This window comes from Cheilinus undulatus, linkage group 9 (assembly GCF_018320785.1).
Source record: "Cheilinus undulatus linkage group 9, ASM1832078v1, whole genome shotgun sequence".
In the NCBI taxonomy this organism is placed as follows: domain Eukaryota; kingdom Metazoa; phylum Chordata; class Actinopteri; order Labriformes; family Labridae; genus Cheilinus; species Cheilinus undulatus.
In genome coordinates, this window is record NC_054873.1 from 43,936,129 (window position 1) to 43,948,830 (window position 12,702).

Genomic DNA, 12,702 nt, shown 5'->3' on the forward strand with positions numbered 1-12,702 from the left:
TCACATAAGCCATATCCAAATCTGCAATCAGCTGGTGGCCAGCTCCCCCTCCCCCACCCCAGCTGCCTCCTTCAAACGTTAAGGCTTGTTGCATCTCATATTTTAATTCATGTTGCTATGGATTTATTTCTTCTGAGATAATTTCATTGTCTTCAATACACATTGTCATAAAATAATCTGTTCATATAGGGTATTCTAGATATGCTCTCCCTGGAAAGTTACGGCATGCTGCTTAGCTAACCCAATGAGCATCTTTTGAGCAAAGAATTCTCTGCCAAATTAATCTGTAAATCCATTTTGCAATAAATGGTCAAATGTATGATGAGAGTGTTCCTGACTGAATGTAGGTTATGATATAGAATGATGTATTGCTTGAATTTGTTTAAAGAGTAAATAATATCAGGAACCTAAGAATAATTGCATTTTGAATCACAATCGTATTTTTTTGTGGGGGGGGGGGGGGGCAATTAGATTATTTTTGCATATCGTTCAGCCCTACTTTCAAGTTTTTTGGTGCCATAGATCAACATCCCAACTGAGATTTTATTATTCTGAAACAAGCATAAGTGCAGTTGGATGAAACTGGAAAAACCCTTGCTTCTTGCCAATCCCATCAAATTATTATAACATTTTCAACCTTTTTCTGCAATTTACAGCATTTTCTCTCTTTTGGTTGAAAATATGACAAAAGATAATGGACTTAATATGCTTTTTGGTTCAACAATCAATATCATAATGGAGATTTTATTATTCTGAAACAAGAGCTGAGAACATTTTGACATCCTCTTGCGATTTTTCATGTTCCAATTGCCCATTATTGGTCAATTTATTGTTTTTAATTATCCAAATTACAGGCAAACTTCTCCATACTATCTCAATTGGACAAAAACAAAACCCGGAAAAATGGATGAAATCAGTAAAACCCTTCTATCATGCCAATTCCATCCAATTATCTAAACTTCTTCAATTTAGTGTTTTCTCTGTTTTGGTTAAAATATGACAGAAGCTCACTGACTTTCTTAACTTTTTGGTACAATAGATCAACATAATAATATAGATTTTATCATCTGGAATCATCTGGTATGTAAGAGCAAAGAAAATGTTGGCATCCTCCTACAGTTTTTCATTATTAATAAAAAACCAAACCAATATTAGGTGTTACTGACTACTATTTGTGTTGCCTTAGTTATAAACAGGGATCTGTAGCATTGATGATTTTTACTGAATCATATCAAAGTCTTAAATGTCACGATATGGTTTTAGGTCCTTGTTGCCCAGCCCTGCTCCAGCTCAAACCTATGAAGTAGCACTGCCTGTGCTTGGCCCTCCATTGCTGCAAACTGCCATTTTTTCTAGCACCCATCTGCAGTTATCTGTGATGTAGTTCCCACCTTTTACCTACAACCTGATTCTGCACACCATTTTACCACCTGCAATATCTCTACTGGATCAAACCCTGTTATGGCAGGTGGCTTCAAAGCAGGGTGTGCTTGAATGGAAACATCTAGCTTTTTTTTTTTTTTACACCAAATGATACATTTATTGATCATACTGGAGTTTTATTGGCTTTAGATGGATCTCACGTATCTTTTTTGTTCTATTTCCGCTACAATCTTTAAGTCATGATCATCCCAGCCGCCCACCCCCGACACCACACCTTGCAACCCCCCCAAGCGTCTCGTTCCCTGCCCCGGGCTGTACAGGCCATACGGTGGGGATTTCATCCGTCGTGTCTTACCGAGCAGCAGTAGTTTCACATCTTTGGCCGCGGTCAGACCATCCTCCTTGAGGTTTTTCTCGATGGCTTTGCTCCGGTCCAGAGCCGCCCTCTCCTCTGCGCTCAGAGTACATCCCATGGTTAGAGAACACAGCTTGATAGCGTTACCGATACCGGGATCCACGGCAGAAAAAAAGCAACAAAAGCTGGCGTCAATGAAACTTGTGGTTAAAAACAAAACTGCTTGCAAATCCTCTTCTTCTTTCGAGTTAATTTCCTCCTTTTTCTGTGCTATGCTTTCCCTCAGTGCTCCCTCTTTCTCTCGCTCTCTGGGCAGCTCCCTCTCTCGCTCTCAAGCCGGGGACTCGGCACCGTTACAGCATTTAAATGTAAGGATCCGCTCGGTCTGATCCACGGCGCTGAAACAACACGATGTAGCCACCGCAGTTGTTGCTTTCTCAAACGTGGTCTCGGTGGTGGTCTGTCCGTCCAGCTGGCCGTCAGTCCCCCGTCTTTTTCCTTGTTTTTCAGTCTGTAAATCACGGTAACGGTGCTCTTCTTTCCAATAGTCGATAGGAAGTGTTACTAGGCGGAGGTGAGCAGCGCTCGCATCGTTTGGTTCCTGTACGGCGGTCACACGGCGGCTCACTTCCCTCCGTTCGGCTCCTCCAGGGCGGGTGGCGGGGACTCGCTGTGCAACGCTACTGCCTCCCGGTTACTCCAGTAGGGGCTCGGTTGTTCGTTAGTCCATTCGTTCAATTGCAGGTTAGTGACGTCAGAACCGTGATAAAAAGAATTGGTGAGAGAGAGAGAGACCAACTTTCCTCCCAGTGGCGCGGCCTGGTGGTGGACCTTGTACCTGCACAGCCACATACCTGAAATAGCACACATTCAGTGCTGAGAAAGAAATATTTTCCCCCTTTCTGATATTTTTTCTGATGATTCAGATCATCAAACACATTTTTTAATATTAGACAAAGATAACCCAAGTTTACACCAAATGCAGTTTTTAAATAATTAATCTATTATGGGAAAAAGCCACCTAAACCTACCTGGTCTTGTGTGGAGAAAGTAATTGCTCCCTAAACATAATAACTGGTTGTGCCACCCTTGGTGACAACAGCTGCAAGTAAGCATTGTAATAACTGGTAATGAGTCTTTCCCATCACCATGGAGGAAAATGTCCCACTCTTCTTTGCAGAATTGAAATAATCCATTCCCAATGGAGGGCTCTCAAGCATGACCAGTCTTTTTAAGGTGATGCTGAATGATGAACCCTGACCTTAAATGAGTTGTGTGAGGCCTGCAGGTCTTTACATGTCATTGTGTGTATTTTTGTGACATCTTGGATGAGTCATCCATTCGCTCTTGGAGAAATTTTGGTAGGCCGGCCAGTCCTGGGAAGGTTCACCACTGTTCAAAATTTTCTCCATTTGTGGATAATGGCTCTCACAGTGGTTGACTGGAGTCCCACCGCCTGATAAATGTCTCTGTAACCCTTTCCATTTCCAGATTCATAGACGTCAATGACTTTGTTTCTCATCTGTACTTGAATTTCTTTAGACTGGGCATAATGTGTTGCTTTTTGAGATCTTTCAGGCTGCTTCACTTTGTCAGACAGGTTCTAGTTAAGGGATTTCTTGACTCAACAGGTCTGGCTGTAATCAGGCATGTGTGTGGATAGTGAAAGCTTTCCAACTAAGCTTTCCAGAAAATGTGGTTACTCAGAGTTAATTCATGATTTAACAAGGGAAGGAAATTACTTTTTTAACCCTAGCTAAAAAGCTAGCTTTGGATGGCTTTTCCCTTAATAAATGAAATCATCAATTAAAAACCAAACGTTGTATTTGCTCTAGTCATCTTTGTCTGATATCAAAATTAGTTTGATGATCTGAAAGATTTCAGTGTGACAAATACCCAACAAAGGAAAGAAAGAAAGAAATCAGGAAGGGGACAAATGCCTTTTCCCAGCACTGTGAGTCAGTCTTCACATTAGCTCATAAATATGGTTCCACTAATATTCATATCGGTTAATCAATGGCTCACCTGTTCAATGACCACGTCAGATACAGAAAGTGTATTTTTCAGCTAGTCTGCTGAACATTTGAGCACATGAACAGTGATTATTTTCTGTCAGCCTACACTGAAGAAAATAAATTAAGGCTTAGCTTATGCCAGTTTCCAGTTAATTTATAAAGAACACTACTGGTTGTAACCTTGCAAAGCAGATGGATACGCCTGTTTCCGTGTTTCTCACTGGTAAATCTATCTTGCAAAGCTCCTATCTGAACCGTTTGGGCCCGGTTAGAAAGTGACAGGACCAATCAGCGACAAGGGGCAGTACTTTTGAGTGCGGCGGAGCCGTGAGGTAGGCAAGAGACTGGTGCGGTTATGGCGGAGGAGCTTAGCGTGCATGCTGCTAAAGCGCCAATTTTATCAGAACTTGTTGGCATTTCTTCATTTAAAGAAGAACAAAGAACAGCAGTGAGTTGTTTTCTTTTCAAAAACGACAAAATTCGGGTACTGACATGTCTACAGTGGCCATGGTTCGCGTTATTCCTCGGTAGCTGCGCACATGCACCTAGGTAGTGGCTATGTCACGTCTTTTTGTTGCTCTGATTGGCCCATAAAGACGTGACAGACAGAACGTTCATCCAATCACACTCCGAGTTTTTTCAAATCCTCTGCCCTTTTCCAAACACTTAGTATTTAAAGTTTTCCAGATGGATGTGTGAAACAAATCCATCTAGCATGTCAGGTTAACAAAAAACTACATTCTCCATGAATAAATGCCCCCTGTGATGCATTGTGGGTACTTCAAATTAGTGATAAATGGCTTTTCTAACAATCACGAATAGATAAACTTCTAACTGAACACATGGCAGTGGTGATAGATCAAATTGGTGGGATTCAAGTCTGGGGATATGTAGGCAGAATTTTCCCATGATGCCCTGGGGCAGAGTGTTTCTTTGTGTTTAGATATGTTTAAATGTGCTCAGGTGAGTTTAGATGATGAATGTTGTACAGAGATCACTGCTGGGATTCCTTTGTTCATCTTTCTGATGGATTATTGTTGATTTTGATAGGCAACACTTTTGCACCGTGAGTGAAAAGAGGACTTCCTGAAAATGAGTTTGACTACCTGACTTCACATCAGTAGTTTAAATATTTAGTCATTCTCTGTTTATTTCATTTATGAGGGAAAATGAAGAAGATGTGCAAACAAATGCAGATACATTTGCAAGCATTGTCACAGGTGTTTATAGTGAATTCCTCTTGTGGGAGGGAATCATAAATTATTCTACTCCTGTTATTGTGTTAGACTAGTCAGACACTAGTGTTCTGCATTCTTTTGCGAGCATTGTCACAGGTGTTTCTAAGAAGTCTTGCTTGAGATTATTGTGAGACAAGAATAGGTAGAAATACATTTATTTTAAACCAAGAACCCCGTGCACAGCCCAGGTTGTCAGGTGCCAGTCTGTAATAGGTTTATTAAGTCAAATACATTTATTTTACTTTTTTTATTCAACCTATATTTAACCAGAAGAAATATTAATCAACTGAATATGAGCCACACAGTGGTGCAGGGGTTAGTATTGTCACCTCCCAACAAGAAGGTTCTGGGGCTGCTTTCTGTTCAGGGAAGATAAAACTTTATTAATGTTTATTTAAATTAACAAATAAAGGTTATGTTTACATTTAGTCACTAAATTTACACTTTAACTTTATGTGCAAGTTTGCATAACTAATTCAATTAAATACAGTATGACCCAGGTTACTTAATTATTTCAAGCTCTCTCTACAAGGTTTTAAACATTACTTCAATATAGCATTTTACTTTGAATGAATGTAATAAAAATACCTGGAAAATTTACATACAATTAAAAACTTAAATCCAGGTTTTGGTATAGTTATTGTTTTGAGTGTATGTTATATAGAATTATATTTTTCCCATGACACACACAGGCCTGCCCACAGAATTGGCTGGGCCCCTAAAATGGAATAGAATGGGCCCTCCCCAGTTTGGGTTTATTATTAATGCATGTGTGTTGCACCAGTGTCTTTTTGAAGCTTAAAGTTTGTCAAACTATTAATTGGTTCTGGTGTTCAAATTAATTATTCGTACCACCTTCTGCACCTTTTACCACTGTCTCCGACCATTTTTGCCACACTTCTTCATTTTTTTTTTTTTTAATATCTTTTGGCCTGTTTTTGCCCCTTTATACCTATTCCATCTACCCCCCCCCCTTTTAATTTTCAACTTTAGTCTCATGCTTTTGCCACTATTTCACAATTTCTTTCCCTCCATGATCCATTGTTGCAACTTCAGACCCATTTTGCTCCTTTTTGACACCTTTTTTTTGCCTGTCTTACTAATTTTTTTTGCCACTTTTATCCTATTTTTGCCCATTATTAGCTTTTTGGGTCTCTTTATTCAATTACTTTTTCCCACTTATAATATATCCAGTTCCCTCTACTTACCAAAGGCACCTATTTCCTGCAAACACTTTTACAAAAGCTGAGTGTACACCGCCCTGCCCAAAGTTGTATGGCAGTGATCCAATCTGAACAAGTGACTGTTTTGGGAAGTCAAACACTGAACATCTGTTAACTGGTAAAAGAAGCAACATCCTGGTGTGTTTTAAAGGAAGATTATTTTACAACCAGTTTAGAACTCCAGGGAAGAGCAAGCATTTGAAATTCCTTGTAAAACCTCAATAAATCCTGTGCCATCTTTGTTTATCCCCTGCACAATGGAGGAAAAGTACATTCGTTTGAAAAGTTGATAAGAAGATGTAAATGACAGAGATATATGGGCTTTGTTAGTGTATGTCTTTGAGCCTTTTGCTACATTCTGCATTATGTAAGTTATCCACAATGAGGTGCCTATTGATCTGCCTGTCAGAGTGTCTGCAGCAGCTGACCTTCAGTCTAACAGCTGACAGTCCAGTTTATTACCGCACAGCACATCCCTCTGATGTACAAATAACCCATGACCTCATATCAGGGACATTGATACGACTGTATGAGCAGACATAACATAAAGAACAGAATCCCATTTCTTGATCAAGCTGACTGTCTTTCACATTTATTCGTGTCACCATATTTTAAATGTTAAATACTTTGTTTATCGTGATGATGTTACACTGTTGATTTTCAGTTCTTAGGTTCAAAAATCAAGACCACCATTTGTCTTGATTCTAAGTATTTCAGTATGAATTTCTCATCTTTAGTTATTTAGAGTGAATTTATTACAAAGGTTATCTATTCCAAAAAACAGATCTAGGTCATACTCTTTGTTATACTATGAAGACCTAACATGAGCAGCATAAAGCAATATTTAGCAGAGTTACAACACCTTTGTAATAGATGGAAACCTTGAGAAGAACCAGATTCATGTTGTTTTTGGGGGCTTGAGGGAATAATCTTATTTCATCTGACCACAGAACAGTTTTCCATTTTGCCTCGACCCATAGAAGGCGGCAACGTTTCTGCCTTGTGCTCACATATGGCTCCGTCTTTGCATGAAACAGCTTTAACTTGCATTTATGGATGTTTCAGCGAACTGCGTTGACAGACCATGATTCCTGAAAGTGTTGCTGAGCCTACAAAGTTATTTCTAGATCAGAATCATGGTCCCTCAGTGGAAACAGGCCATAAGCCTAACCATGAGCCACACAACTAGGCTCTGATTCAAGCCAAAACCTGCCCTGAGTTTAATCTTGATCAAATGTAAAGTCTGTACCAAATATCACTGAAAAACTAGCCCCTGTCCCTTTAATTAAAAGCATAACATAAGATTTACCTTAATACCTTATGTTACATGTTTATTGAACTCAGTTTGATTCACCTTTTGGGCGTAATGTGTGTTTTATTGAACAATGATCTATAAAAATGAGATTTGGGACAATCTATGCAGAGCAGTGATACTCACCGTGTGGCTCTTTTGTGGTGATTTGTGGCTCTTTGATGTCATAACTCAAAGTATTATTCCCCCTGAAAACCTTAAAAAAAGGGAAACTTTGACCTCAGAAATTATCCATTGCAAGTCACATTAATCAGTTTTTCCCCACACTTCTACAGTAGGATTTAATTGTCAAACTTAATTGTCAAGCTTTGTTTTTGTGTGAATATTTCCATTGTCTTCATTTGCAATTTTCACATTTTTAAAATATTTTGCCACTTTTAATCAATTTTTGCTGGTTTAAGCTCTTTTTGGCCACTTTTATAATTTTTATAATAAAATCTTTTGCACTGATTTTTGCTATTCAAAATTTTTCCCCTATTTTGCCATTTTTTGTGATGTTTTGCCCATTTAACCTGCCTTTAGACATTACACACATCCCCCCCCACGCCTTTTGCTGCTTTTGCTCATTTTAGTCACTTTTCACTGAGTTTTTGCTATGTTTTTGCTGCTTTTTGATCATATTTACCAACTGCCACCTCTTTTTCCTTTGTTATTTCTCACCTATTTTTGCCACTTTTTGCCTTTTTTGCCACTTTTCCTCTCAATTTTTGCCACTTTTTTATTTTTATTTTTTATTTTTTTTTTTTAACTTATTTTATCACCTCCACCAAGGAGGTTATATGATCTGGTGGGTTTGTTAGTTTGTTTCGTTTGTTAGTTTGTTAGCAACATAACTCAAAAAGTCATGGACGGATTTTCAGGAAATTTTCAGGAAATATCAGAAATGGCATAAGGAAGAACTGATTGGATTTTGGGACTGATCCGGATCACCGTCTGGATCCAGGAATTTTTTAAAGGATTCCTTACTATTGGGAGATAGGGCTAATGGCGGAGGTCTGCGCTGTTACCACTTTACACCAGGAGATGGCGGACATGGGTAACATCAATCCCAGCAGCATTTTTTGGTGTGTTTCTATTCAAAGTTTTGGAGTTTATAGAGTGTCAAAGATGCACGCCTGGTCAAGGAGACGAGTTGAACAGAGAGAAAGACAGCGAACTGTAGCGAGAATACTCATAATGCTGGGAGGAATAGAGGAATATTCATCTTCTGCCATGACTTTTCCACCCGATCACATAACCTCAGTTGAGACCATGGGTGAGACTGTCAGTGCATTTGTCTGGATCGGCAGGCAATGCTTCCACCATAAAAGTGCACACGTAGCAAAGCCAATGCTTTGCCTCACCATATTTCCACCTAACTGGGGAGGGAGTGATTGGCGAATTAGATGTTGGGAGTGATCTGAATCACTGTCTGGAATGTTTTTAAAAGGATTCTTCACTATTGGGAGATAGGGCTAATGGTGGAGGTCTACGCTCTTTGAGTGCTTCTTTAGTTGCCTTTTTAACCATTTTTGACACTTAGATTTGGGCTCTTGCAAAGTTTTTTTTTTTCAACAATGTGGCTCTCTGGTTGAGCAGGGTTGAGTAACACTGCAGAGCAGCTAATAGATGAAAAAATGTGCATAAAAGAAAAAGTGTTGAAACGCATTCACCTGCCTGTATCTTATTTTTGCAGGTTAAACAGTTAAAACTTAGAAATGCTGAAGTAACAAAGCCAATACAAACCCACAGCATAAAGTTATCCTGTTGTACTAAAGTACTTAAACACAATAATGCCTTTTTAATTACAGTGCCGTAAAGATGCTCCAACATGTAAAGACTCATTTTTGCAGCAGTTTGGAATTTAAATTCTTATTTGGGGTATTTCTTATCTCAACTGTGCACATTCTGACAGAACTGTGTGTATAGAATCTCTGAGTGCTATTTTCAAGTGTGTAGCCAGCGTCATAGTCACTGATATATGAGAAGTATTGTTGCTGTAAGAGCACTTTCTTTCTCCCTTTCCTGCCTTTGTCACATCTGGCCGGGTGTTACTATCAGGCTGTGGTTACAGTAATACAAGCACAGACACACACATACACACCCACCCACACACCCCCACACCACACACACACACACACACACCCACACACATATCTATCTTTACATGCACACACACTATCATGAAGCAAGTCTTCTTAGCAAAGTTCATGAACTAAGCTGTTGCATCAGACCCATCAAAGAGTGAAGACACAAAACTGAAGAAACTTCAACTGTTTCTGCAACACTGAAGGCTCTGGAGCAGTGTTCATTTCGACAACTAAAACTATGACTAAAAACTTTTGTTGACAGCCTTTATTCCACAACAAAAACTAGACAGAGACTAACAAAAATAGATCTGTGAAAAAATAAATGCTTGGACTAAAAGTAAATGTGAGGACTTTTTATGGACTAAAACTAGACTAAAATGTTTTTGAATTTTTGCAGACTAAAATTAGACAAAAACTGAAAGGATAGAAATGACTAAATTGTGACTAAAACTAAAATGCATTTCATTTAACCCTTATGCCCTGTTAAGGGAAATCTGTGTATTTTGAAGTGCATTGTATGAAATAACTTTGTGTGTGATTTTGACCTTGCCACAAAAATTTGGTCAAGGAGTGTGTTTTTGCATGAATTTTGATATTTTTGAGTTTCATCCATATCCACTGTATTTTGACTGTGTAGGCAAAAAAGTTATGCGCGGTTTGTTAACTACAAAGTTTGTACCATAGACTTCCTTTATAAACACATTTTTTGACCTCCCATGTAAAACAAAGTGAAAAAAATATTTTCCCTGTAATTTCCCATTTCTCTGTAGCAAACTACTTGAAGTTTTGTAAAAACTTGCTACAGAGAAATGGGAAATTACAGGGAAAAAAAATCACTTTGTTTTACATGGGAGGTCAAAAAACGTGTTTATAATGGAAGTCTATGGTACAAACTTTGTAGTTAAAAAACTGAACATAACTTTTTTTGACAAACTGACAATATGCAAAAACATTAATGCACCCGGTGATACTGATAACAAACAAAGTTAAAATTTTTTTTTTGATTATTGACCTCTTGTATATTTTTTCAAAAAAGCAGTTAGTGGTATATGTTAAAAAATGGCATGTGAAGGGTTAATTTTTAATGCGATTCATTATATAATGATATAAATCAATCAAGAACCCCCTCATGAAGAAACTGGAAGAAAAGTTTGGAAAAATATTGATCTTTCATAAAGTTATTCCATTTTAAAGGTCAAACTACAAACTTTGTAGTTAACAAACCGAAAGCAACTTCTTTTTAACGGGGCATAAGGGTTAAAGACTAAAACTAAGACTAAAACTAGCAATAGAAATAGCTGACAAAATTAACACTGCTCTAGAGGAAAATAGCTTCAATGCATAGAGCATGCCATTGTTGATAATATGAATCCTTCATATAAAGATATATTAACAACCCCAACTCCAAAAAAGTTGGGGTGCTATGTAAAATGTAAATAAATTCAGGATACAATGACTTGCAAATCCCATAAACCTGTTTTATTCACAACAGAACACAAACAACATAACAGATGTTGAAACTGGAACATTTCACCATTTCAATAAATATATTCACTCACTTTAAAATTGATGACAGCATCACATTTCAAAAGACAACAGTCGGCAATTGGGGCTGTAAAATATGGTCACAAACACACACACACATTACCCAGCATTCATCATTACATCTGTATGTGCCAAAAATACCAAGGAAAATTGGTCCACAATACAGCACAGCCCCAAGTGCAGCCACACTGTCTAGAGTTTTACCTCTGATGGAAGTGACAGAATAGAAAAGATTCATGCAAACCTCCTCTTGTGGAAAACTAAGTTGAGTTATTAACATTGGACAGTTTCAAAACATGATAAGGAACAACTATGTACATGCTTGTAACTGTTTTAAAACTGTGCTCCACTTATTCTCAAGTATCAATGTCTATTTGCATTTGTGTTTCTTTCTCCTTGCATATTTATTGTCTTGCATATATTGTTTTAATGTACTCTCGACGTCATCATAAATTACAGCATGCTCTCAATGGATTATGGATCGAGATTAAATAAAGGTTGAAAGAATGAATGAATAAATGATTGTTTTCTATCTCCTCACAATGTATAGACATGCATGAGTGTTTTATTAGTGATTATAAAGATTTATTTTTATACATAAAAGTGGCATAAGCAAGCCTTAAGTCTTGATCAAGAGTCTTATATTGTATGCATTGTTACAATTTCACCATTTTGTGAACCCCATGTCCCAGTTATTGTGCTAAGAGTGGGCTAAACTCATCCTGAGCTAAAGGTGTCAGCCCTGTTGTTTGACAACCAAGAAAAAATCAAACGTAATCTAAAATCACTTAAAAAGCTCAGCACTGTGGCTGGTTGATGCTGTTGCTTGATTAGATTGAACTTGAAAAAAAAGCCCTAATCCAGTGGCCATACATTTGATGATTGTGAGTGGGCATGTTTGTGTGTCACCCCAGGAGAGAGGCTGAACTGGATTATCTATAGCCAAAGACACAACCACCATTATGAACTTTATGAGCTATAATCAATATTTTATGCCGCCATCAAACATAGGAAACGAGGTCACTAAGGTCTGCTGTGTATTGCACAAAAATGCATTTGTGGTTAAACTGAGCAACTTGCAGTTTTTGTTTCCTGTTGTTAAAGATAAACATCACAGGCATCTGTGATAGTAAGACGCAGTAATCAGAAACCAGGATACTAGTATTTACCATGCATGCAGGGATGTTAACAACAGCATACGTCTGTGTGCATACAAGCACCAAATCCATTCCCTTATATAATGAAAACCAGGATAAGGCTCATAACTGAGGTACAGAAATCACTGCAAATGCACTGAATCAAGGCTTGGAACCCTAATAAAAACACCACAAGCATGGGTTGGTGTTTTGAAATCTAAAACTAATAGAATGATAGTCTTGTCTCTGCATTTCAATGAATTTTAATTCCTCTGCTGATACTCAGAATTTAAATTATTCAACAAAGTTGACCAGTTCTCCATAGCCACAGCTTTACAGAGATTTTTCTCCTTTAATGTGCGAAGCCAAACATGGTGAACTTAATAAACATCCTGCCTACTTGACATGAGCAAACAAGAATCTTAA

General features: G+C 38.0%; 1 protein-coding gene across 2 annotated transcripts in view; it reads right to left on the reverse strand.

The window, feature by feature from the left end:
- The window catches only part of gnao1a (guanine nucleotide binding protein (G protein), alpha activating activity polypeptide O, a), a 183,380-nt gene extending 180,928 nt beyond the window's left edge, over nucleotides 1-2,452 (reverse strand). The window contains exon 1 of one of the 2 annotated variants that reach the window (XM_041794960.1): nucleotides 1,739-2,451. In XM_041794960.1, the coding sequence (XP_041650894.1) occupies nucleotides 1,739-1,856 (118 nt within the window). In that variant the 5' untranslated portion in view covers nucleotides 1,857-2,451. Of the gene's footprint in view, nucleotides 1-1,738 lie in introns of both variants that reach the window. The other variant, XM_041794959.1, reaches the window with a different exon arrangement.
- Between the last annotated feature and the right edge of the window lie 10,250 nt (nucleotides 2,453-12,702).